The 24,059-nt window shown below is 40.8% G+C and overlaps 1 protein-coding gene across 3 annotated transcripts in view; it reads left to right on the top strand.

Annotated features, from left to right (window-relative positions):
- LOC115105406 (glutamate receptor 1-like) overlaps window positions 1-22,819 on the top strand; it is an 89,433-nt gene extending 66,614 nt beyond the window's left edge. For 2 of the 3 annotated variants that reach the window (XM_029627412.2, XM_065007275.1), the window contains 6 exons: window positions 419-909; window positions 13,109-13,307; window positions 13,937-14,184; window positions 17,415-17,529; window positions 18,955-19,089; window positions 20,718-22,819. In XM_029627412.2, coding sequence (XP_029483272.1) covers window positions 419-909; window positions 13,109-13,307; window positions 13,937-14,184; window positions 17,415-17,529; window positions 18,955-19,089; window positions 20,718-20,882 — 1,353 coding nt within the window. In that variant the 3' untranslated portion in view covers window positions 20,883-22,819. Of the gene's footprint in view, window positions 1-418; window positions 910-13,108; window positions 13,308-13,936; window positions 14,185-16,766; window positions 16,882-17,414; window positions 17,530-18,954; window positions 19,090-20,717 lie in introns of all 3 variants that reach the window. The other variant, XM_029627411.2, reaches the window with a different exon arrangement.
- Window positions 22,820-24,059: the final 1,240 nt, after the last annotated feature.

Consider the following 24,059-nt stretch of genomic DNA (forward strand, 5'->3'; position numbering starts at 1 on the left):
CAATGACAGAGGTGCTGGGTGGACTCAACCAAATCAAGTCTCGCTTGGAAGGGTTTTGTTTTTTCTCTCAGAGTAGTAAGCCTAATATTTCTTGAAAGCGATTCATTATTATTCAGCTTGAAAAGACTGAGTGTTTATGTAAGCTGGAGCTCTCTAGAGAGAGTTATCTCAGAAAGTCCTCTCTTATGAAAAGAGAGTTTACTATTACTGTTGTGTATGCTAATCACTGCCCATGGGAATAGTTATTTACATTCCTTCACCTCACCTTAGGAAATAATTTTGTCATCTCCACTTGAAGACTTTATGGGTGCAAGGACGAGTACAGAGATGGGATTTCTGAGTGTAGGGATACTGTTGGTGAATTGATTTGAATTGATGGATACAGAGATAAACACGTAATTATCTCCTTGCCTCCTAGAAAGCGGATGTGGCAGTAGCCCCGTTGACCATCACCCTGGTAAGAGAGGAGGTGATCGACTTCTCCAAGCCCTTCATGTCCCTGGGCATCTCCATCATGATCAAGAAGCCTACCAAGTCCAAACCTGGAGTCTTTTCCTTCCTGGATCCTCTGGCCTACGAGATCTGGATGTGCATTGTGTTTGCTTACATCGGCGTGAGCGTGGTTCTCTTCCTGGTCAGTCGCTTCAGCCCGTACGAGTGGCAGGGGGACGACTCCGATGGGGAGGAGGGTCAAGAGCAGCAGCAGAGACAGCAGCACAACCAGCCATCGTCCTCCAGTCCCAGGAGAGAGCCAGGTCAGTCCCAGTCCCAACAGGGCCAAAACCAGGGCCAAGGACAGGGACAGGGCCAGGGGCAGAACGAGGGGCACACCAATGAGTTTGGGATATTCAACAGCTTGTGGTTCTCTCTGGGCGCCTTCATGCAGCAGGGCTGTGACATCTCGCCAAGGTAGGTGATCTGTTTTCTACCCCTGCTGTTAACTGTAGTGTTTCTATTAACAACGTTAACGTTCTTCCTCATTCATCAGTATTACTATGTGTCATCATCAGCAGACATAATCTTGAATTGTGTTTTGTTTTATTTATTGTTGTACTTGAGTAATACAGTATTTGTTAACGGTGAGATCCTCCATACAATGTCTTACAACAAAATAAATTATTATGATTAATACCAAGGTAATGAAAATACAATTAACTCAAGTAATGCGTGAAAACATTTGAACTGATAAAGGCAGGTGACCATTGTCGATCTACTGCAACTGCACTCTGCTAAAGATAAATCCTCCAGTGTGATGAATGCATTGTCCCCCCCATACCCCCTTCCACATGGTGATGAACTAGGTCAAGAACAAAAGTAGTTACAATAATTACCCCACAGTGAAGACAGCGGAGATGAGTCATCAGCAGACAGGATACAGAGGCATCCTGCAGAACAGAACAGAAGCAGAGCAGAGTGACAGACTGACTGGCAGACACTATGGCTGGACAGGGCCTTGAGGAGGTTTTGTTCTATTGACAACCCACGGCAGTAGTAATGAGGTCCAGGCCAGACCCAGGCCAGGGGTACCCTAGCCCAGGTCAAGCCCCAGGGCCCAGTCCATAGAGTCCAGTGCACAGAGTCCAGTCCGGGCCAGGAGGCTGCTTTTGGAGGGGCTTGTTGTGCTCTTAGCAGGGCAGACAGGGACATCAACAGACACTTCTCAGAGAGGAGATCCAAAGGTTTCCTTAAGATAGTGTTATTTTTGGGGACACAAAAGAGTGTTTCTTTTTCATGCTGATTCTCTGTAAGTAGATATGTCAATTTGAAAAGAAGAATTGGAGTAACTTGATAGATTGGGTTATGGTGCTTACCTGATGCATTCCTTTCCAGTGAGTTAACAATGAAGCAACCCTTTTTTGACATTGTGCCACCTGTGTATCTCACAGAAAGGAAATGACAGACACATATTGGATTGCAATTGCTTTGTGTCTCCTTACGTACTGCTCTCTTGGCATAGGGCAGGAGTTCCATTCTCATTATCACAATTCCCTGCCCTGCGCCTTTGTTTTCAACTGACCATACTGTCCTGCGTCCCTGCCTGCAGGTAAAGACACTCTGATCCTCACCTGGCATCCTTTGTTCTTTCATATTCCACTGTCACCTCAACTCAGTTAACAGTTGTGTATTATACGTTTATCCACTCATAAAGTCATATGGGGATTCTTTACAAGATCAATAGTGCAGGTCGGTTTGGTGAAGTTCCTGCTGATGGCTCACTGCCTCCCCCTCCTCTGGGCGCTTGGCTTGTGCTAACTGCTGGCTCCTCAGCCACCATCTGACATTTAGGTAGGACATGTGTATCCTTTTACTTTGGGGGAACTAATGGGCTCAAATTAGATTACAGTTGCAGAAAGCTGCCTGTGACAGATGTTGTTTTCCCTGTCATAGATGCGTCCGTTTAGCTCTGCCAGAATGGTTAAGCTTCAGGAGAAGAACCTCCCAAGCACTCCGTCTTAGTTTGTACTGTACATGTTTATTTTCCTCTCCCCTATTCCTCTGTCCCTTTATACTCTCCGACCAGGCATGGTGGTGTACTGCAGATGGGTGATTGCTCTAAATCAAATCTTTACAAATGCATTGATCTTCTCTTATCTGCTATTTTGCCCAACATTTAAGTGCCTTCTCCTCAGTTGACTTGCTTGGGAGCGCTCTCCCGCTCTCTCTCCCTCTTTCTCTGTCTGTCTCTCAGGTTTCATAGTCTAAGCCTCTGGGCAGACGGGTGATTTGACTTTGTCTCCTAGGCTGTCAGAGGAGAGGAGGTCTGCCTGACACAGTGGTGATTCACCTCCCTGCTACCTCAGGGGGTCAGACAGTGATGAAAGAATTCAGTGGGATGAGGAGCTCTTTACCCATGGGGCCAGAGCACAGATAAGCTACATTCATGTCTCTCACACATAGTGGGTCTCTTAATCAGTAACACATCACAATGGAGGTACTACTTATATAAGAACACATCTCCCATTAGTTTGAAGACTCTTATGCTTCGCTCTTTCTCATTCTGAGATTGTTTACGGCAAGCATCTGTACTGAGTATACCAAACATTAGGAACACCTTCCTAGTATTGAGTTGCACCCCCCACACTCCCATTGCCCTAAGAACAGCCTCAGTTTGTTGGGGCATGTACTCTACAAGATGTTGAAGGAATTCCACAGGGATGTTGGCCCACAGTTGTGTCCAGTTGGCTGGATGTCCTTTGGGTGGTGGACAATTTTTGATACACATGGGAAACCTTTGAGCGTGAAAAACCCAGCAGCATTGCAGTTCTTGATACAAACCTGCGTGTCTGACACCTACTACCATACCCTGTTCAAAGGTATTTCAATTTTTGGGCTTGCCCTCTGAATGGCACACAAACAATCCATGTGTTAATTGTCTCAAGGCTTTAACCTATCTCCTCCTCTTCATTTACACTGATTGAAGTGAATTTAACAGGTGACATCAATAAGGGATCATAGCTTTCACCTGAATTGACCTGGTCAGTCTGTCATGGAAAACGCAGGTGTTCTAAGTGTTTTGTATACACATGTAGGTTCTTCAGTATTGCATACATTTCACGGTGTGCAATGTGAGGCTGGGCGAGTATGTACACTACAGTGATGGTACTGTATCTCTGATGGGGTCTAATTTGCTGCTGAGATGTGGGGGATTGTGAAAGGTCACCTGAAGGTCAGTATAAATAGAAAGGTCAACTAGCTACCCATGCTGGGGAGTTCAGTGAGAAGGCCTGCAGTGCAACAACTCAAATGTTATATATAGACAACAGCTCTGAGGGAGCAGTTTAAAGACTGGTCGGCCAGCTGCGTTTGGCAGGATGTTATTTGTCAGAGAATGCGGTAACTAGCAGACCTGCCATGTTGTGCATAATGATGATAATCTCCAAACAGCCAGATCGAAACGTGACTTTGAAGAACAACATCTTTACAAGAGCAATGGGAGATGGAAGGAGCAGCTTTGTGGGCAAACCCCAGCTATTTATTCATGGTAAAAATGTGTTTGTTCTCTGTAAATGTCAGCACTGCCACTTGGAGAGGGCTCGTCACATTGCAACCCACAGGAGCCGCTTAACGCCTAGTTTAACTTCTGAGGTAAATGTCTGTGTGTGACGTCTTAATGCATGCTGATTACAGATTACTGATTCGTTTAACAGACATAAAGCTGCATTAATCCATCCATCATTAATTAATTAATTCAGTATGTACACTGAGTATATAAAACATTAACAACACCTGCTCTTTCCATGACATACTGACCAGGTGAATCCAGGTGAAAACTATGATCCCTTATTGATGTCACTTGTTTTAATCCACTTCAATCAGTGTAGATGAATGGGAGGACATAGGTTAAAATCTTCTACCCATCGTGTCCGATTTCAAAAAGGCTTTACAGCGAAAGCACACCATATGATTATGTTAGGTCAGAGCCTAGTCACAAAAAAACATACAGCCATTTTCCAGACAAAGAGAGGAGTCACACAAAGCATAAATAGAGATAAAATGTATCACTAACCTTTGACACTCATAGGACTCATAGGACTTCATGTTACACAATACATGTATGTTTTGTTCAATAAAGTTCATATTTATATCCAAAAGTCTCAGTTTACATTGGCGCGTCATGTTCAGTAATGTTGTGCCTCGAAAACATCCGGCGAATTTGCAGAGCCACATCAATTTACAGAAATACTTATCATAAACTTTGATAAAAGATACAAGTGTTATGCACAGAATTAAAGATATACTTCTCCTTAACCTGTTGCTTCTACTCGGGACGCTTGCGTCCCAACTAGAGCTCTGGAAATGCAAATGCGCTACGCTAAATGCTAATAGTATTAGTTCAAACTCAAAAGTTCATTAAAATACACATGCAGGGTATCGAATTAAAGCTACACTCGTTGTGAATCCAGGCAACAAGTCAGATTTTTAAAATGCTTTTCGGCGAAAGCATGAGAAGCTATTATCTGATAGCATGTAACACCCAAAAAGACCCACAGGGGACGTAAACAAAATAATTAGCATTTCGGCGTTACACAAACCGCACAATAAAATAGAAAACATTCATTACCTTTCACCATCTTCTTTGTTGGCACTCCTAGATGTCCCATAAACACTATTTGGGTCTTTATTTCGATTAAATCGGTCCATATAAAGCCTAGATATCGTTATATTTAGACTGTGTGATAAACGAAAAAAACATCGTTTCAAAAGCGTAACGTCGTTTTTAAAATTCAAAAGGTCGACGATAAACTTTCACAAAACACTTGAAATACGTTTGTAATGCAACTTTAGGTATTAGTAAACGTTAATAAGCGATAAAATTCATCAGGAGGCGATGTAAAGATCATTAGCTGTCCGTCTGGAAAAATGTCCGGCTAGAAACTCAACGAAAATATCCGGTCCTAGACCATAGGAGATACGGTGCCCTGCATGTGTTTGACCAAGAAAAAACTTGAAGGGAAATGACAAGACTCTAGACACCGTGTGGAAGCTGTAGGTACTGCAACCTCAGTCAATTAATTGTGGTTCACCTTTATCAATGGGTTCAAGTAGCGCATGGATATATTTTCCCATTTTCAGTGATCAGTTTTTCCTGTGCTTTTCGATGTAAATGCCGTTCTGGTAAAGCCACAGCAGTGATTTAACCAGTTTTATAAACGTCTGAGTGTTTTCTATCCACACAGACTAAGCAAATGCATATACTATATTCCTGGCATGAGTAGCAGGGCGCTGAAATGTTGCGCGATTTTTAACAGAATGTTCAAAAAAGTAGCGGGTCGACTTAAGAGGTTAACCTCTAGTGACACCCCATCCCGTGAACGGGACCGTTGTCATCATCTGACACTAATTAGCATAACGCAACGGACATACATATTACTAGAAAATATTCCTATTCATGAAAATCACAAATGAAATATATTGAGACACATCTTAGCCTTTTGTTAATCACCCTGTCATCTCAGATTTTCAAAATATGTTTATCGATAGCCTAGCATAGCATTTTGTCCAGCTAGCAGCAGGTAACTTGGTCACGGAAATCAGAAAAACAATCAAATTAAATCGTTTACCTTTGATGAGCTTCGGATGTTTTCACTCACGAGACTCCCAGTTAGATAGCAAATGTTCCTTTTTTCCAAAAATATAATTTTTGTAGGCGAAATAGCTCCGTTTGTTCTTCACGTTTGGCTGAGAAATCTCCCGGAAATTGCAGTCACGAAAACGGCAAAAAATATTCCAAATTAGCTCCATAATATCGACAGAAACATGGCAAAGTTGTTTATAATCAATCCTCAAGGTGTTTTTCAAATATCTATTCAATAATATATCCATCGGGACAATTAGTTTTTCAGTAGGACCGATTGGAGTAATGGCTACCTCTGTATTTTACGCGAGAATCTCTCTGGGAGCATCAGGTGACCACTTGCGCAATGTAGCCGCCTACGGGTATTCTTCAACATAAATGCGTAAAACTACGTCACAATGCTGTAGACACCTTCGAGAATACGGAGAAAGAGTAATCTGGTTGATAGCCCATTCACTGCTCAATAGGGACACATTGGATCGCAGTGCTTTCAAAACATGAGGCACTTCCAGATTGGATTTTTCTCAGGCTTTCGCCTGCAACGTCAGTTCTGTTATACTCACAGACAATATTTTTACAGTTTTGGAAACTTTAGAGTGTTTTCTATCCTAAGCTGTCAATTATATGCATATTCTAGCATCTTGTCCTGACAAAATATCCCGTTTACTACGGGAACTTCATTTTTCCAAAAATGAAAAGGTTAATGCAACCGCTGTGTCAGATTTCAAAAAAGCTTTACGAAAAAATCACACCATGCAATAATCTGAGTACGGTGCTCAGACACAAGAACAAGCCATGACAAACATTTATTGTGGAACTGGGATTCCTGGGAGTGCATTCTGATGAAGATCATCAAAGGTAAGTGAGTATTTATTATGCTATTTCTGACTACTGTTGACTCCACAACATGCCCGCCATGTTTACTCTGGGCACGCTTTTCATCCGAATGTGAAAATGTTGCCCCCTATCCCAAACAGGTTTTATAGAAGGATTTTCACAACTTGAGACAATTGATACATGGATTGTCTATGTATGCCATTTAGAGGGTGAATTGGCAAGACAAAATATTTAAGCGCCTTTGAACAGGGTATGGTAGTAGTTGCCAGGCGCACCAATTTGTGTCAAGAACTGCAACGCTGCTGGCTTTTTCATGCTCAACAGTTTCTCTTGTGTATCAAGAATGGTCCACCACCCAAAGGACATCCAGCCAACTTGACACAACTGTGGGAAGCGTTGGAGTCAACATGAGCCAGCATCCCTCTAGAATGCTTTCTACACTTTGTAGAATCCATACACCAAGGAATTGAGGCTATTCCGAGGACAAAAGGGTGAGGTGCAACTCAATATTAGGAAGGTATTCCTTATGTTTGGTATACTCAATGTATACATGACAGCTAGATTTAGAGCAAACACTAACCTTTCTGTTCTCCCCTGTGTAAAGCTGATGGGATTCTCTCCCATTCAATGAGGCAATCTAATAGTTTGAGTTTTACTGAGGGATTGACTGAGGCAGTGAAGAAGTGACCGTGTTGATTATGAACACCTTCGCCAGCCCTCGCCCCTCTCACTCTGTCTCATACACTCCTCTTCTATTGCTGGAGGAATGTGTGCTGCACCTCTAACATTACTGTAACGTTTCACACCATATTAATGTAATTTACTGGACAAGTATTGCATACTTACCTATGTCATAAGAGGCTTCTGTAGATAGATGAGTTGTGAAAGGGTTAAGATGGGTTTTAATATAATTAAATATAATCTGGCTTCTTCTGACAGCACATATTTTGCCACTAGCCAGGGTGATATCAATTTACTGAAATAAACGTGTATGTGTGTGCACACCAGTAGCGGTCGGTGCCATTTAAGATGAGAGGACACTTTTTTTCTTTCTTTTTTCAATGAGCATGGCCTCATTTCTTTTACAACATATTGGATGACTGTCATTCATATTCCATTCACCCAGTTCAATGTAACAGTGATAGGTTTAAGCTACAACATGATACTCAAGATTTTCCTATACACATCATGAGGTTGCTACAACCTAGCCTGTGAATGAAAGTTTATAACGTAGGTCAATAAGTTTTTTGGAGGTGACACTTGGACAGTCACACATTCAATACCACCTTGCACACTCTTGCCAGCATCTAGCTGATTTAGGGTGTAATTATTAGTCCAGCAGTTGCAAATGAGAATGTTCTATTAGACAAATTCAGTTATGTTTATCCCCGTTTTGTTCCATTTGCTTCCGTTTAATAAGCGTTTTTTTCCCAACAGAATCGGCAGAATGAATACACCCCTGATCACTTGTAAAAACAGTTCACTTCCATAGCAGCCACGTTGTATTCCTTCTCGCATCTACACGCTCTCCTCCTCTCACCTTTTCCCTTGGCTTGTGGACTTAAATGCACAACACATCAGTTGTATGTGACCAGGCGACAAAACCTTTCCAAGCCAAACCATATCATAACTTCTACACAGAGCCTACGTCGTTGTCACCTTATTAGAGAAAGTAATGTCATAGACAACATAGCTAATGGAACTGAAGCATTAGTACACCCACTACAATCATGCAGTAATGTTATATTGTAAATAAATATAAATGAAATTCACTGAAGAGGATGGTCCTCCCATTCCTTCTTCTGAGGAGCCTCCGCTGGTGTACACAGTGGAGAAGGATCACTGTGTAATCATTGGCTAGTCCCCCTGTCCTCCTGTCTGTGTCTGCAGTGAGCCATGGTCTTGAAAGGGTCAGATCTCCAGGCCCCAGGCAGATGTGATCAGCGTGACCAGATGCCCAGACGCTCCTCTTCCTCCCCCAGGCACAGCCTGTCATTTCAGCTCTGCTGTTACACACACACCCCAACACCCAGCCATCCCAAAGCTCCAAACTTTTACACACTCACACATTCTCCTCCTTTTACAGTACACACTGTTTCTCCGACCCACACACGCACACAGTCATGCACGTACACACACGTACACACACACACACACACACACACACACACACACACACACACACACACACACACACACACAAACCCAACCCTGCGTGCCTCACAGCCCTTTCACAGTGCAGAGGTGACCCAGTCACCCTGAGTGTTATGACATGCTCAACATTGTTTAACAAAACAATAGTTCTGTCAAAAACGGAGATGACCGTCACATCTGAGCTGTGTTCTGCTATCATTGCACTGTCCTGTTCAGATAATACAGACCTCTGGAGACTCGTTACCTGCTCAGACTTGGCTGAAAGACCTACTGACATAACACTGCCTCCCTCTGATGAGCTCAAATGTTTGGAGAGGACAGTTCACCGTGACGGAGAACTTAGTGTGTGTGTGTGTGTGTGTGTGTGTGTGTATGCGTGTGGGCATGTGTTTGCTGTAGCACACACGTGGGAAATTATGTAATTTTCATTTTACTGTTGCCATTGGCAATTTTGTCTATCGTTATTGTACCTCATTACCTCTTATATTGAATTGATGGCAGTGTTATAGCTATCCACATTAATATCAACCCTGCTGACCCGTTAGTTGCATTTTCATGAAAATGTAAGTAAACAAATGTCAAGAGTTCCCCGCTGCTAACATGCTGGAAGTGTAACTGGACGACCATGCTGAGGTTTTTCCCATCTTGTGGCTGGACCTGGAGCATTCCCCTGTGTCCAGTTTGTGTACCTGTTAGCTGTCATGAATTGAAGTTGAAAAGAAGAAATGGCTTATTAGTGTGCCTGCTGAAGGCAAGAACACTCTAGATTTCTTACATACTTACGTTATTATTATTATTATTATTCCGCTCTATCTAGCGCTTAAACTGCTTATGTTATTAACACCGAATCAACGTTAGAATGTGCTGACAGACCTCTTCAGGTTCCTTAAGAACGTCTTTTTGAAACCTCTTATACTTTTTGTACTACAGCCATATTTGCATAAAACTCAATGCAAGTCAACAGCTATAGACTTGAATGGTGAAACATTTGAAAATGGATACGCATCTCCTCTTTCACCGTTTAAACCAACGATAAGATGCTGAGAACGACCCTGCTTAGATTTCATATCAAAGGCTTTTTGATACAATTGATACTTTTTGCTATGTATTTAAAACGTACAATATTTACATTAGAGTAAATGGTGACAATAAGAGGTAGATTTTCACAGTGTCACTACTTTCTAACCGTTCAAGATAGAAACTCTAAATGAACTTCATTATTTAATTTCTCTGTCTTAAATTTCTCTGTCTTAAATTAGCTACCAATGCATTTCAATTGCAAAAAGGGGCGAGACTTGAATGATAAAAATAAATACAAATTCTAGACCCATCTCCTCTTTCACCGTTTAAGCAATCAACACCAAACCATCGTTGAGATATCCAGACTGACCCAACTTATATTGTTTGCATTCAGATTTTTTATACTATACATTTTTTTTCAACAATAACAATTACAAATATGATTTGCATAAAATAACATGGGTTTGAATAAGAACCATAGGAATACAGTGGTAGCTATTCCAAATGGTCCTGCTCCTTGGCCAATTACAAGACCAACTTTCAAATCTTTAAGAACTACAAAGCAATTTAAGTTGCGTAAATTAGCATATAACTTAATGGGTTCAATGCCAACTATAAAAACACAGTGGTAAACATGTTAAATGCGACTGCTCTTTAACAATATAATCTACAAACATTTAAACAACGTTAACATCTATATTTGCATAAATTAGCATAAAATAACCCACCAACTCTTGAATCGTTTAAGAGAGAGACACCAAAACAACTTTCACATGTTCAAGCTATCATATCCTATGAATAATTCAATCAATTAATCAATCTATCAATTCTCCCATCTACCTACTTTTTCAACTATAACAAGTCACTACCATTACTACATTTACATTTAAGTCATTTAGCTGAAGTTACGTCCAGTACTATAAGTTATTTCACATCCACAAGCTAGCAAACACACATTTTCTTCTGGAAATGTACTTCTCTAGTTGTTTTTGCTTTCCTTTGTTGGTATTATCAGTGGCATTCTCACATGCCACCCCCCCACCCCTATTCCTGGGCTCCCTCTGTTGTTGCTGTTTTTAAATTCTCTTTTAGTGTGTGAGCTGCATTGTGCAGCAGGTATTCGGGGCAATAAAACAAGCTTTTGTTCAGCAAATCTTCCAGAGAAACGGTTGCAGTGAAATCTGGATTTGGAAACAGGTCTGTGGGTGAGGATGTTCTTCTCCCCGAATATGCAGGGTGAATCCAAATACTGGAGTCAGCTTATCCTCTGCTTTGATTAAGACAACAGAGAACAACACTTTGCTATTTTTATTTTCACACAATTACTCTGCTTTGGTTAGCTGCCTTGCTGCTTCCAAGAGAGAAGTGTCATCTTTGAGAAATCTGCATTTACCCTCAGTGCTCCTCTAAGGCTGAACGCCATTTGCTACAGATCTATCAGCTTTCCCCATCTTCCCCTCGGCCCACACAACTTTCATGTTTGTTTACGCCTGATCTGCCTGAATTTGAGAAGATTGTTTCATACAATGCATAATAATTGGATGGGTGCAGCCTACAAAAGACAATCCAGCAATACATGTTTCTGTTTACATAAATGTGATCACTGTTTCGCAGCGACGCTGTGATCTTTGGGGCAGACATGCTGCAGCATCTCTCTGTCCCTGCTGTGGTTTCGAACACATTTGTAGCAGAACGTAAGAAGGCTCTCAGATTTAGACCTAGGATGGGTTCAGGGTCCTCATTTATCAAAGGTTTGCGTGCGCCAGTTTTCCCGCAAAGGTTGGTGTTGATCCCTTTTTGAACTTGAAGAGAAAGTATGCGTATCTACATGCAAATCTCAAACCATGCGCACGCACAATTTATAGCGGTTGATAAACTGTATTGCAAGCAAATATAGTCATTTTGGGGAAAATAGCGTTGTTTGATGCACAGGAATTATAATAATGGTAGTCTAATAAAAACATAAATGTAGGCCTAATGATAAAACAGATACATTTGCCATTGGAGGAGATCAAATAGCAGCATCCCACCTAATATATTTAATTTTTATTATATAGGCCTAAATCAATCATATTACAGGGCATGTTTCTCCTTTTCTGACAAGACTGGTTTATTCCCGCTACACAACAAATATTAGGCTACCATTTATCCATCGCTCATTTGATAGTCGACCACGCTCAAAAGTAAATAGACCAATAGCCTATTTAAAATATTTGACAGTATCGGTAGGCTACAGCCTTTCTGTGTGTAAGCAGTGCAACATCATAGCCTGTTTAATCTCAGAGCCTATACGGAGGCAGGAGATAGAAACACAATCATTCGTCTTTTGCATAGACGTGGGGGCTGTAGGCAGCATTTACATGAAAATTGTTTGAATATACAATCGATCTTGCAGATTGTGCGGCCAGTGTTTGGCACTTATAAGCGGGTTGCTTTTTCAGTTTGAAAGTCACTGCAAAAGATTAGCCATTGTGCTTTCTTTTAGAAACTGACATGGCCCAGTCCCAACATTTCCAAATCATACAGCAAATGAGGGTTTTTGTTACCATAAAAGTTGAATGGGAGTGTTAGGTGCCTCCTAAGAAGAGGTAGGTGCAGAAGTCAGGAGAGCAAGGAAATTCCAGTTTGCACAGTCGTTTATTATAAGTCCCAACCCACCAAAGAAATCTCTACTCCTAAATAAAGTACCAACGGTACAACGACAGTGAGGAAAAAACCCTGTGGCGCAAACACGCCCCCCCCCCTCTATTTTAAGAGCATATCTTTTGCTCATATTGTGTATGTTAGAAATCTCACTATACCTGTGGCATTGTGAGAAACTATGATTATCCAATTGATTGAGTGGTTATCCGTAGTGTCAACAGAACGCAATGCAGTGTCATTGTGTGCCAAGAAACGATTCGTTTTACTCTTGAAAAATGGATTTGTCACTCACCTCACGCAACACTTTCCCTTTTCATTTGCTTCTATCGTAGATTGGCAATGTTTTGATAATTAAAGATACCTCTCTCTTCTCTCTAGGTCCCTCTCTGGTCGCATCGTGGGGGGCGTGTGGTGGTTCTTCACCCTCATCATCATCTCCTCCTACACGGCCAACCTGGCTGCTTTCCTCACAGTGGAGAGGATGGTGTCACCCATAGAGAGTGCTGAGGACCTGGCCAAGCAGACAGAGATCGCCTATGGTACCCTAGACGGAGGCTCCACCAAAGAGTTCTTCAGGGTGAGCTGCTGCTCTAATCAAGTCAACTCTAATTGTATTTGTCACATGCACTGAATGCAACAGGTGTAGACTTTACCGTGAAATGCTTACTTACTAGTCCTTAACAGTTCAAGAAATAGTTAAGAAAACATTAATTGTTCAGCAGTCTTATGGCTTGGGGGTAGAAGCTGTTTAGGAGCCTTTTGGACATAGACTTGGCGCTCCGGTACCGTTTGCCGTGCGGTAGCAGAGAGAACAGTCTATGACTTGGGTGACTGGAGTCATTGACACATTTTTAGGCCTCTAGATGTTATCACTGAAAACGAATAGTCATTTAAAAAATATATATATTTAACCTTTATTTAACTAGGCAAGTCAGTTAAGAACAAATTCTTATTTACAATGACGGTCTACCACGGCTAAACCCTCCCCTTACCCGGATGACGCTGAGCCAATTGTGCGCTACCCTATGGGACTCCCGATCACACCCAGGATCGAAACAGGGTCTGTAGTGACGCCTTAGACCGCTGCGCCACTCTGGAGGAAGTCATGATGTGGCTATATAGTATCTGATGTGACGGTTCCATTCTCAAAGAGCACATCTGTAGCCTTTGTAGTTCACTCAAGTCATTCATGTTTTTGCACCCCAGAGATCGAAGATCGCCGTGTTTGAGAAGATGTGGTCCTACATGAAGTCTGCCGACCCGTCAGTGTTTGTGAAGACCACAGACGAGGGCGTGGTGCGGGTCAGGAAGTCCAAAGGGAGGTATGCTTACCTGCTGGAGTCCACCATGAACGAGTACATCGAGCAGAGGAAACCATGTGACACTATGAAGGTGGGCGGGAACCTGGACTCTAAAGGATACGGCATTGCCACGCCCAAGGGATCAGCACTAAGGTAATTACAGGATGGTCACATCACCATGACGATCGACCACATGTTGTGTTTTACATGTGAATGCCAAAGACACAATGAGGTGAGTGAGCTTACATAAATTATCAATTATTTTTCAGATGTAATTCTAATGTAGATAATAATGAGTGAAGAGATAATTGCTTCAATACATTTAGTTAAATGTTATATTAATTTCACAATTCATGGGTAAATTATGCACATTTTGTCTGTTTCAGTAATAATGCATAATACTTACATAATAGTTAATGTAGTGGTATAGTGAGATCTCATTCAGCCATAGATAACTATACTGTACTTATGGTTTGTAACCACTCTCACCAGAATTCTAGAATGCTTGTGTCCCCACTGTCTCAACTCAGTTAATAAAGTATCATCAACACCTACTTATGTTGGAAGCATGACTGTTCAGTCCTTTTACTTATTCATACAATATCATGTTACAATGTCTTTCTTCTTTAAATAACTAGGCAAACGGGACGAAAACCTTTATGACAATATAAATTCAGTCTTGACATATAGTACATGAAAGCCAATTAAAAGGAACTTTAAACGAAGCCCTGATGTTACTACCTGCAGCTTTTTATCCTCGAGCTCTGTGGTGCTGTTACACGGATGAATTTGGAAACACAGTAGACAATGGAGACACTACAAGAGAGGAGTACTTTGGTAGTAAATATCAAATCAGAATTTTTGCAAGAAACACCCCGAGAAATAGAATCGTACATTTTAGTTGTTACCTTTCCTGTACCATCTCTCATGATTTAATTACCATTTTATTTTTAGTACCAAAAACAAATTATTACCCAGTATTTGCCTAGTTATTTCAGGGCAAAGGCACTGTAACCCAGTTTTATTTATGTCAAATTTAGGAAGTCATGAGTTTCACCACTTTCCATGCATCTGTGTTCAATCCGATTTTATTTTCCTCATATTAATGTCTTCCATGAACCAATCGCAAAGCCCATAGGCTTTGGCAACCACACCTAGCAGCCTTTTTGATTGATCACTCATATCATTTACCTAGTTTATAGTCTACCATTTCCACATTAGCTGCATCACATATGTTTGATACACATATCATATCTTTATCAATGTGACTGAAGAGAGAGGTGTTTCACAAAGGCTTTCATAGTTACACTCACTGGTGTGATGGCTGGTACAGACTGGGCTGGACTGCCTCATACATGCTCTGAGATTAACTGTCTGGTATCACACTGTGGCTGGGAATTCAAATTCGCTATCAAATTCTGAGCCAATTATGTGAATGGATCTTTATTTGGAGTTACGTACTGTATATGGGATTGATGTTTTCCTATTCTATATTCTTGAAGTTGTAAAAATCTTGCTCTTGAGAACGAACCATCTAAAACTAGCTCTAACCAATCAATGATCACCATGCCACAGTGTACTATATTTGCACTTTAATGATTGTCTGTGTATGTTGGAAGTAGAAAATGCTGTTGAAATAACTACTGTAGGAACTGTAACAACTGTGCCACATCAGATGCACAGTAATCTATATGAGCTTTGTTTTTGATCATTTGGAAAATCTCTTCACCATGAGATCTAAATACGACCAATGTTGCTCTGTCAGATTCGGACAACACCCTTATCCACCATCATGAAGTTGTAAACTGTAATCAGTTCTCCATAATATCCATGAAACACAACTGGACCGAGAGTCATTCACTGCTATGCTTCTGATGTGGCCCACCATTCCATCTCACCCTTGCCTAATCTTGCCTTACCTGTTGAAAACGTAATGTTCTCCCTTCCTGTTTTTCCCCACATCAACGTCACTCACATCCCTTTACTTTGTCAGCTGCATCACAAGAAAACCGATGCTCTCAAAGATAAATGCTACTAATCCTAATACAGGATGTGGATTTCTTTTTCTCATCCAAAAGGCAGACTGACCTCTTTCTTTCCAATTCTCTCTGGATAAGAAAGAATTCAGGGGTTTTACTGAGAAAGACTCTAGCTTGCTGAGGTTCATGCTGCTATATGTTTCCATTAGTCTTCTTTTCAGCAGCACCTTCTGCCATGTTAGTAATGAGAGGGTTGTCCACAGTGGATCAGCAATAGCAAAGGGTGAAGGCTTTGGATGGTGCTCCTTGACCACAACAATAACACAACGAATGAATGATGACTGACGGAAACTGAATATTGCAAAGTGAATCAGCAAGTTGGCTATTTACGTCTTTTCCTTATCCAGGGAACTACTTATTTCAGGAAATGTTCATAGAACGATATAATCACACACCAAAATCTAAGACATCACTGACATGTATAGCTCTCCGACCTACAATCCTTGTCTTGCTTGGTAAAATCTGTCATGGTTTAGCCATATTATATCATTTTTACATACTAGAAACAAATGTTTTTCTTAATTGTACAGTGTCAGCCACATTATTAGTTACTTATTTTTTGTATACATTCCTCATTGTTCTGACGACAATACCTACTTTTTCGTATTTAGACCTTATTTCTGAACCACCTCTGCCACACACCACATATCACATCTCCATAAATGCTGACCAGTATTATTCTATTATCATTTCAAGAAACCCAGTAAACTTGGCAGTGTTAAAACTGAACGAGCAGGGCCTGTTGGACAAATTGAAAAACAAATGGTGGTACGACAAGGGCGAATGCGGCAGCGGGGGAGGTGATTCCAAGGTCAGCCCCAGTATGAGAAACCTAGCGGGTAACCACGACGATGGGGGTAACCGGCAATGTACCTTGAAAAACACACTGGCTGCAATACCACAAATCCCCCCGTCGTCCTTGGTGACGTTAGTTTGTGTAACCGTAGAACTATACTGTATTATAAATTCTTCAAAAATGTGCCGCTTTACTTTCAAAGTAGTTGTATTAGCAATCCCCGAAAGAACACAGTTTTGAGTATGTTTTCTCAACTACTGTCTTTATAGAGCAACAATAATTGACAGGTTTGCATATCTGAGTGTTTACATTTTGCCGGTTACCCAAAGTGATATAGTAATACACATCTTGCAGTAGGGAGAAAGGACACAAAGCTAGATGGAGTATTAATGCATATCACTTTGGCAGTGACAGTTTCAAGTTGTGATTGTGTTTTTTTTGTTTATCTATCTAGATATCTATACATAATAATGGGTGTATGTTTACTATGTGCTGAATAACATAAGATAACATGGGTAATGTTATTTATGTTATTTCCCTGGTTGAAGAATCCCCGTAAACCTAGCGGTGTTGAAACTCAATGAGCAAGCCGTCTTAGACAAACTAAAGAACAAATGGTGGTACGATAAGGGAGAGTGTGGAAGCAAGGACTCCGGAAGAAAGGTCAGTCCATGTGTTGGTCCTATACTTAACACCAAGATTGAGCATTAGCACTTCTGTAAGGTCCCTCGTCCCCCTCCCTAGCACTCAGCACTTTTTCTCTTTGTCTCCAATCTGCCATTTACCCAAACTGGTGTCCTTATAACTGCGATTCATGTCAGCTGTGGAACTCAGACACCTTAGTGATTAGTGTTAATTGCTGTGTCCTCACGTCCTATGGATAAGTCAACGGGCCCGTAATTAGATCTTGGCAAATGCTTGTTTCATCTAACCAAAACGTATACCTAGTGTTGGCTTCTCTTCTCCAAAATCCGGGTAGCTAATGCTGATGCAGCCAATTGTGATGATAACAACAGAAGTTGTATAGTATATGAAAAACATGGCTAAAAACCATAAAGTTACTGTCAGCTCCAATACCATCTTCTCCAATGTCTGGGATATTCTTGAGTCACCAACGGACAAAGTATTCACAGTTTGCTGACTGAATTGAATTTTGATTGATTTGTGATCTTAACTTTCAAAATCGAATAAAGAGACACGAGTGTAAATGACGGTGCGGAGAGAAAGCCCTTGATACGAGACCAACTCCATATCTCGATCTTCTCTCCCAGAATCGGCCCCTCTAGTGCTGTTTTCCTCGTCTCTGTCTTTTATTTAGACAGTGTGCATGCTATTGTATAAGACCCAAGGCACGGCCTGTTGGCCACCAAACCCAGACCATGCATGTCATGGATGTGCACAACCCTCTTGTGGTGTCATGACTACTATGGTTTGTCGGAACCAATTGCCCTCCCTTATTTGGTGCATTTATTTGAAAATGTAATGATATTTTATAGAGATACCCCTACCTATGAAGTAAACCTAAAACAATGTTGACCTTTTTTCCTCTTGCATGGTTCCACTCTATTTAGAATGCACAACACCAACTACATATAATTCTGGGACTTCCTGGTTTAAGTAAAGGATAAATAAATAAGCGAGGAGATGTAGAATGGAATTCATGGTTTTTAATGCATATGTGATTTTGACTGAGTGGAAATGATGTCATGTGAAAGATACAGTATACCATAAATGCACATGAATTCGCTACTTTCTGAGGATATGTTCACCCCAAGCTTGTTAGATATGCATGACTCTGCATGTTTCCGTCAGTCTTAGACACATACTGTATCAAGTTTGTTGTTGATAGGAGTCACTTAAATTAGAAAGACATGCCAGCACCTTTATAGGTGATAAACAATAGCCTGTTGATTAATCATGAAGGCACGCTTAATGGTATGCGCCGTATAAGGTCACTATGACAGTGTAGTAGCCTTAGAGAGCAGTTGTATGTTTATCCTACCTTTTATACTTGTGTATTATGATGTGCTGTGGTGTGTCTCTTGGGCGTGATTTGATGCAGCTCACCCTGTGTCTCTGTGTCTGTAGGACAAGACCAGTGCTCTGAGCCTCAGCAATGTGGCTGGGGTGTTCTACATCTTGATTGGTGGGCTGGGGCTGGCTATGCTCGTGGCCTTAGTCGAGTTCTGTTACAAGTCCAGGATTGAGTCCAGGAGGATGAAGGTAAGTGCAGGACTACAGGCAGCGCTTGCCATAACCTTTATGCAATGACAAAGGCTCTGTAATGTAATAAGAGCCAATATTCATGACTCTACTTTGGCACCCATTATTGTCTACTTATGCCGCCCCCTATGGCTCATACAGAGATACTGTACATCCCAGTCAACTACAGAACTGAAGACTAACGCACTTTGTGGGGCACAGAGCTGCTTTAATGAAGGGTTCTGTGCAGTCTTACAGCTACTAGAAGACTATGATTTGAGTAATTGTGCTGAAGAGTTTGTGTGTAGGTGGAGAATATGTCACACCACCTCTTAGTTGTACAGTACTTATTCTCCCCTTGTGGTGTATTTGTATCTTCTGGAAATAGAGACGCCTGTGTTAATGTTTGTGGTCTCCATCTCTGGTGACCCTTGAAAACAATCACATTTTAAACTGGCAGATGCAATTGATCATGCTAGAGTAGAAGTTCCTATTTAGATCAAAGATGTGGGTATCTTTTCATCTTATCAGAGTTAGTTCAGACTTGTATATAACTTTCATTTGCCACTTCTCATTAACCTCAGGATCTTAATGCTTAATATTAGAATGTATAATAAAAACAACAACATTGTATTCATTTAGCAGAGCCTCTTATCCAGAGCTACTTACAGCCAGTGCAGGGTTTCCCAAACAACGTTTCGGTTTTGAATGTATTTATATATAAAAAAAACGAACATCCAATTACATCAGTTGAGAATAATTGAAACTAGGGACTTTTTTGTTGTTGTTGCATATGAGCAGCAGAAGTGATTTAATGACGGGATTATATTTGAATGTATATATGATTCCATGCCTGCTTTACAGTACACGTTCAACTCTCCAGCATGAACAGCCGTTCTGTTGAAAATGTTTCCTTGTCATGTCGTGTAGACAGCAGAATCACATAACTGCTGTGTTTAAAGTATCACAGCCACAAATCGCTGCTGCGAATATACCAATTAGTCTGCATCATCCGAAGAGCATAATCCTCGGAATCCATTGAAGTGTGCTGGATTTAAATCATTTATACACAGAGGATGTAGCAGCCCACATCTAGATCATTAGCTCCAGTTTCAAGCCTACAGGGTTTCATTATGTTAAACTAATGCAAAAGAGAGTAGGCTGGGAGCTAGCGCCGCGCGGTTCTGCTTGCATTATTGTTATGGGTTCGGCCTCATATTTTGCATGCTACAATTATTGCACATGGCTCTCCACTGTGTGAAATAAACAGAGAGAAATAAGCAGAGAGAATGAGTTCATGCTCTCATCTTTCACAAGAGTTTACGAGGGAATAAAAGCAACTGAATGACTCAGAGTACAGAAGTCAGGATTGTCTGTTTGCAAATCCCTGCTTTATACAAAGTCCCTGAATCGATGATGATGACTTAGTGGCTGTTTCAAGTAATTTTGTATTGTTTTTACGCATAACCGAAGGATTGAACTCAGAAAAGGAAAATGAACCCAGTAGAGTTCAGTAGATTAACTCAGTAGAGTTCAATAGTTCAACAGATTACCTTAGTGGAGTTCAGTAGAGTTCATGCGTAACTATCATGTGTTTCTCTGTGTTGTTGTTATGTAACACAGTAGTGTAATGAAACTCTCCCATGCAGCAAATCATTGATGCGGCCATGCTGAGCTCCACCCTGAGCAGAATGACCAGGACAGGGAGCGGGGGAGAGAACGGACGGCTGGTCGCCCATGACTTCCCCAAAGCTGCACAGACTCTCCCCTGCATGAGCCAGGCGGGCATGGGCCTGAGCACCACGGGCATGTGATCGGGCAGCCTTTCCCCAAACCCCACAAAAATGAGGAAAGGAAAAAGAGAAGGTGGGAAAGTGTTGCACTGCGGCATTTCGCTCAACCGCCACTGAACTACTGCCAAGAGGATTCACTGACTGCTCACGCTGGACTCCTGAAGATAGAAAATACGAACAAAATGACTTGTCTAAAGAGATTTATCCGGATCTCTTCTGCTGCAATAAAGAGGCTGTCTTGGACTTTGATCGAGGGCATAATTTCGGGGTGTATCTAAAAAGAGAAGCTCTTCCCCCAACCCAAGAATAGTGACACTTATTGCACTATGCCAATTCAGTTTGTCTTGTTTATTTTGATATGTCAATAACAGTCATGTACAGCTATGTCGTCTGCCTTATACTGAACAGTGGTTTTGTTCCTTGAGACACAAAGATCCAAGCATTTCCAAATCCAAACATTTGGCTCACATCCACTTAGTACACCATCTATAGATGCATACAGTATACTGAATAAAAGTATTGTTGTATGTTTGCACTGGAAGGACACATCACAGGACTGGATGATTTTGTTTTGTCATTCTGTTAATGTCACTCCATTGAAATGGAATGCCTCCTACTTACAGATGTCCTCTCTAATATGCTCAACACCTGACATGGAGAAAAATGTGACATTTTGAAATGACTATTTAGAGCTAAATTTTTGTGCAGACATGACATATTTCCCAACCATTTTCTCTGTTGTTCATAAATGTTTTAAACCACCAGTATGTAGGCAATCTATTAACCTGTCATTTGATACCACAGTGATATCCTTTAAGTGCAGTGACGTGACAAATCCAACTAGATTTCAAACTAAGGTGAAAGGATTAAACGGAGTACAGATAGAAGAGATTATAATTTCTACCTGCTATTTCATGATGCATTTTGCCATTAATACTTCAGGGTTGAAGTATAAGCCATTGACAAAGAGATGGAAATGTTCCACTACCAATTAGCTGGTAAGTAGATGGCAGTACAACATCTAGTGGTTTAACATCTTTGACATTAATGAGATGATTAATAGAGTGGCTTTAGAACTGCAAATGAGGGGATGTGAGAGGATGGCAGAATTAGCCCACAAATTAAGGTGTGCCTTTTTATTTAACTCTACAAATCCACTAACGTTTCATTCTTTTAAACCTACTAAATGAATTTGTGGATGGTGATTTTGAAATAAGGCATATGATTGAAGACAGTTTCCCACAGCTAATCCATAGTACATCTAAGGTGAGTACCAGTACATGAATGGATTTGTGATAAACATTCCCTTTTAAGAACACTCTTAAAATGGACTCAAAATACACACTGTATATTATACATGGTATTCTACTGTTAAGGGAAAGCATCTCATAGTCCACTGAGCAGCCATCCATCGTATCTGTTACTATCCATCACCTAATATTTTACTGTATGACTTGAGAGTAATTGTATTCTATACCATTTTCTCCCTATTTGTCATCATCTTTGGCATAGCACAATAAAAGGGAGTGTCACATAACTGAAAATGTTTTTGTACCTTAATCAATTTGTTTAAAAAAAATTATAATAATATCCACATTTGTATGATATGAACTATATGTGCAGACACCCTGATGATATTGAAATGGTGTTTCATTCAGTTGACTATTGGTTCAGACAGTTTTGTTTTAATCTATTTTCAGTCCAATTCATTTTGTGCATTTATAGTGAGATTTCAATGTATGTTGTTCTTTAAATACTATTTTTGGTCTGCCACTACTTTGTTTAATTTACTTCTAAAAATGCAAGAAACAGCTACCTTATGTCTTTGTGTTCACATTTGTCTCAAGAGATAGCTTTTAGAAAAGACTAATCCAAGATGTGACTTGGATTTCAATAGGTGGGGAAATCAAACTTTGTTTAGTAACAGTGCTCTCAATAAAATAACTTTTGTAACCACATGACTGGGATTGTCTGGATTCTCTTTTCCTTTACTCAGCGCTCTATGGAGGATGGATGATGAGGCTAAGAGTGAAAATGGTCTGGGGAGAGAGAAAGAAACTCTCCCCTTGGGTGCATCTCTATAGTCTATAGTGTCATTAAATCAGTGAACTGAAGATGGGTAATTGTTTTAAGAGTGCCTTTTAGAATCCTCACAAAAGGCCTGATGAAGTATCTGAAACTGGAGGTATCAAGTGGATCCCACCTCATTACTTATGTAGGGGTAAAACCTTTCTCCTATTTACCCTCCCCTGATTTTCCTACAGGTGAGTACCAGTACATGAATGTGTGTTTGGTGTTGAGTACATAGATCAGTGTCTCAATGGTCTTCTTTTCACATGGCTTGCTGTGCTGGGAGACTCTTCCTGTTGGCCCAAAGTGGGGTATTGATCATAATAAATGCCACATTTGTTCTCACTTTAATTTCCCCCACGGAGATGACCTTTCCAGGCAAGGCGCTGTCGGAGAAACCCCAGCCCATTTTCACTCGATATCAAACACAGGAAACATCCTGAGGCATTTTTTTGTGGTTTTAAAAGAAATACAAAAAGGTTCAGACTTGATCCAATTTCAGGGCTAGCTGAAACCTACTGGGCCTCAAATGGCAGTGTTTTAGATTGTATCTGTCTGTTTCCCTCTGTTCCTTTCTCTTCCTTTCTTTCTGTTATTTTCTCTGAGTGAAAGAGTTTTTACTCTTCAAAGAGACAAAATGTCCAATGCATCAAACATATAGGGCGGGGTTCCTCAACTGGCTACTGATCATTTATTTGTTATTGTTGTACATAATGGACTGTAAAAACACCAGCATATCCAAGTGATTATAATTTTGGAAATCTGTTCCAAAGTATCCCCACACGTAACAGAGAGATATACACTGAGTATGACACTGACACTGACCAGGTGAATCCAGGTGAAAGCTATGATCCCTTATTGATGTCACTTGTTAAATCTCTTTGTCAGTGTAGATGTTAAAGAAGGATTTTAAAACTTGGAGACAACTGAGACATGGATTGTGTATGTGTGCCATTCAGAGGGTGAATTGGCAAGACAAAATATTTAAGCGCCTTTGAACAGGGTATGGTAGTAGTTGCCTGGCGCATCAGTTTGAGTCAGGAACTGCAACGCTGCTGGGTTTTTCACGCTCAACAGTTTCCTGTGTGTATAAAGAATGGTCCACCACCCAAAGGACGTCCAGTGAAC

This window comes from Oncorhynchus nerka, linkage group LG22, assembly GCF_034236695.1.
Source record: "Oncorhynchus nerka isolate Pitt River linkage group LG22, Oner_Uvic_2.0, whole genome shotgun sequence".
In the NCBI taxonomy this organism is placed as follows: Eukaryota; Metazoa; Chordata; class Actinopteri; order Salmoniformes; family Salmonidae; genus Oncorhynchus; species Oncorhynchus nerka.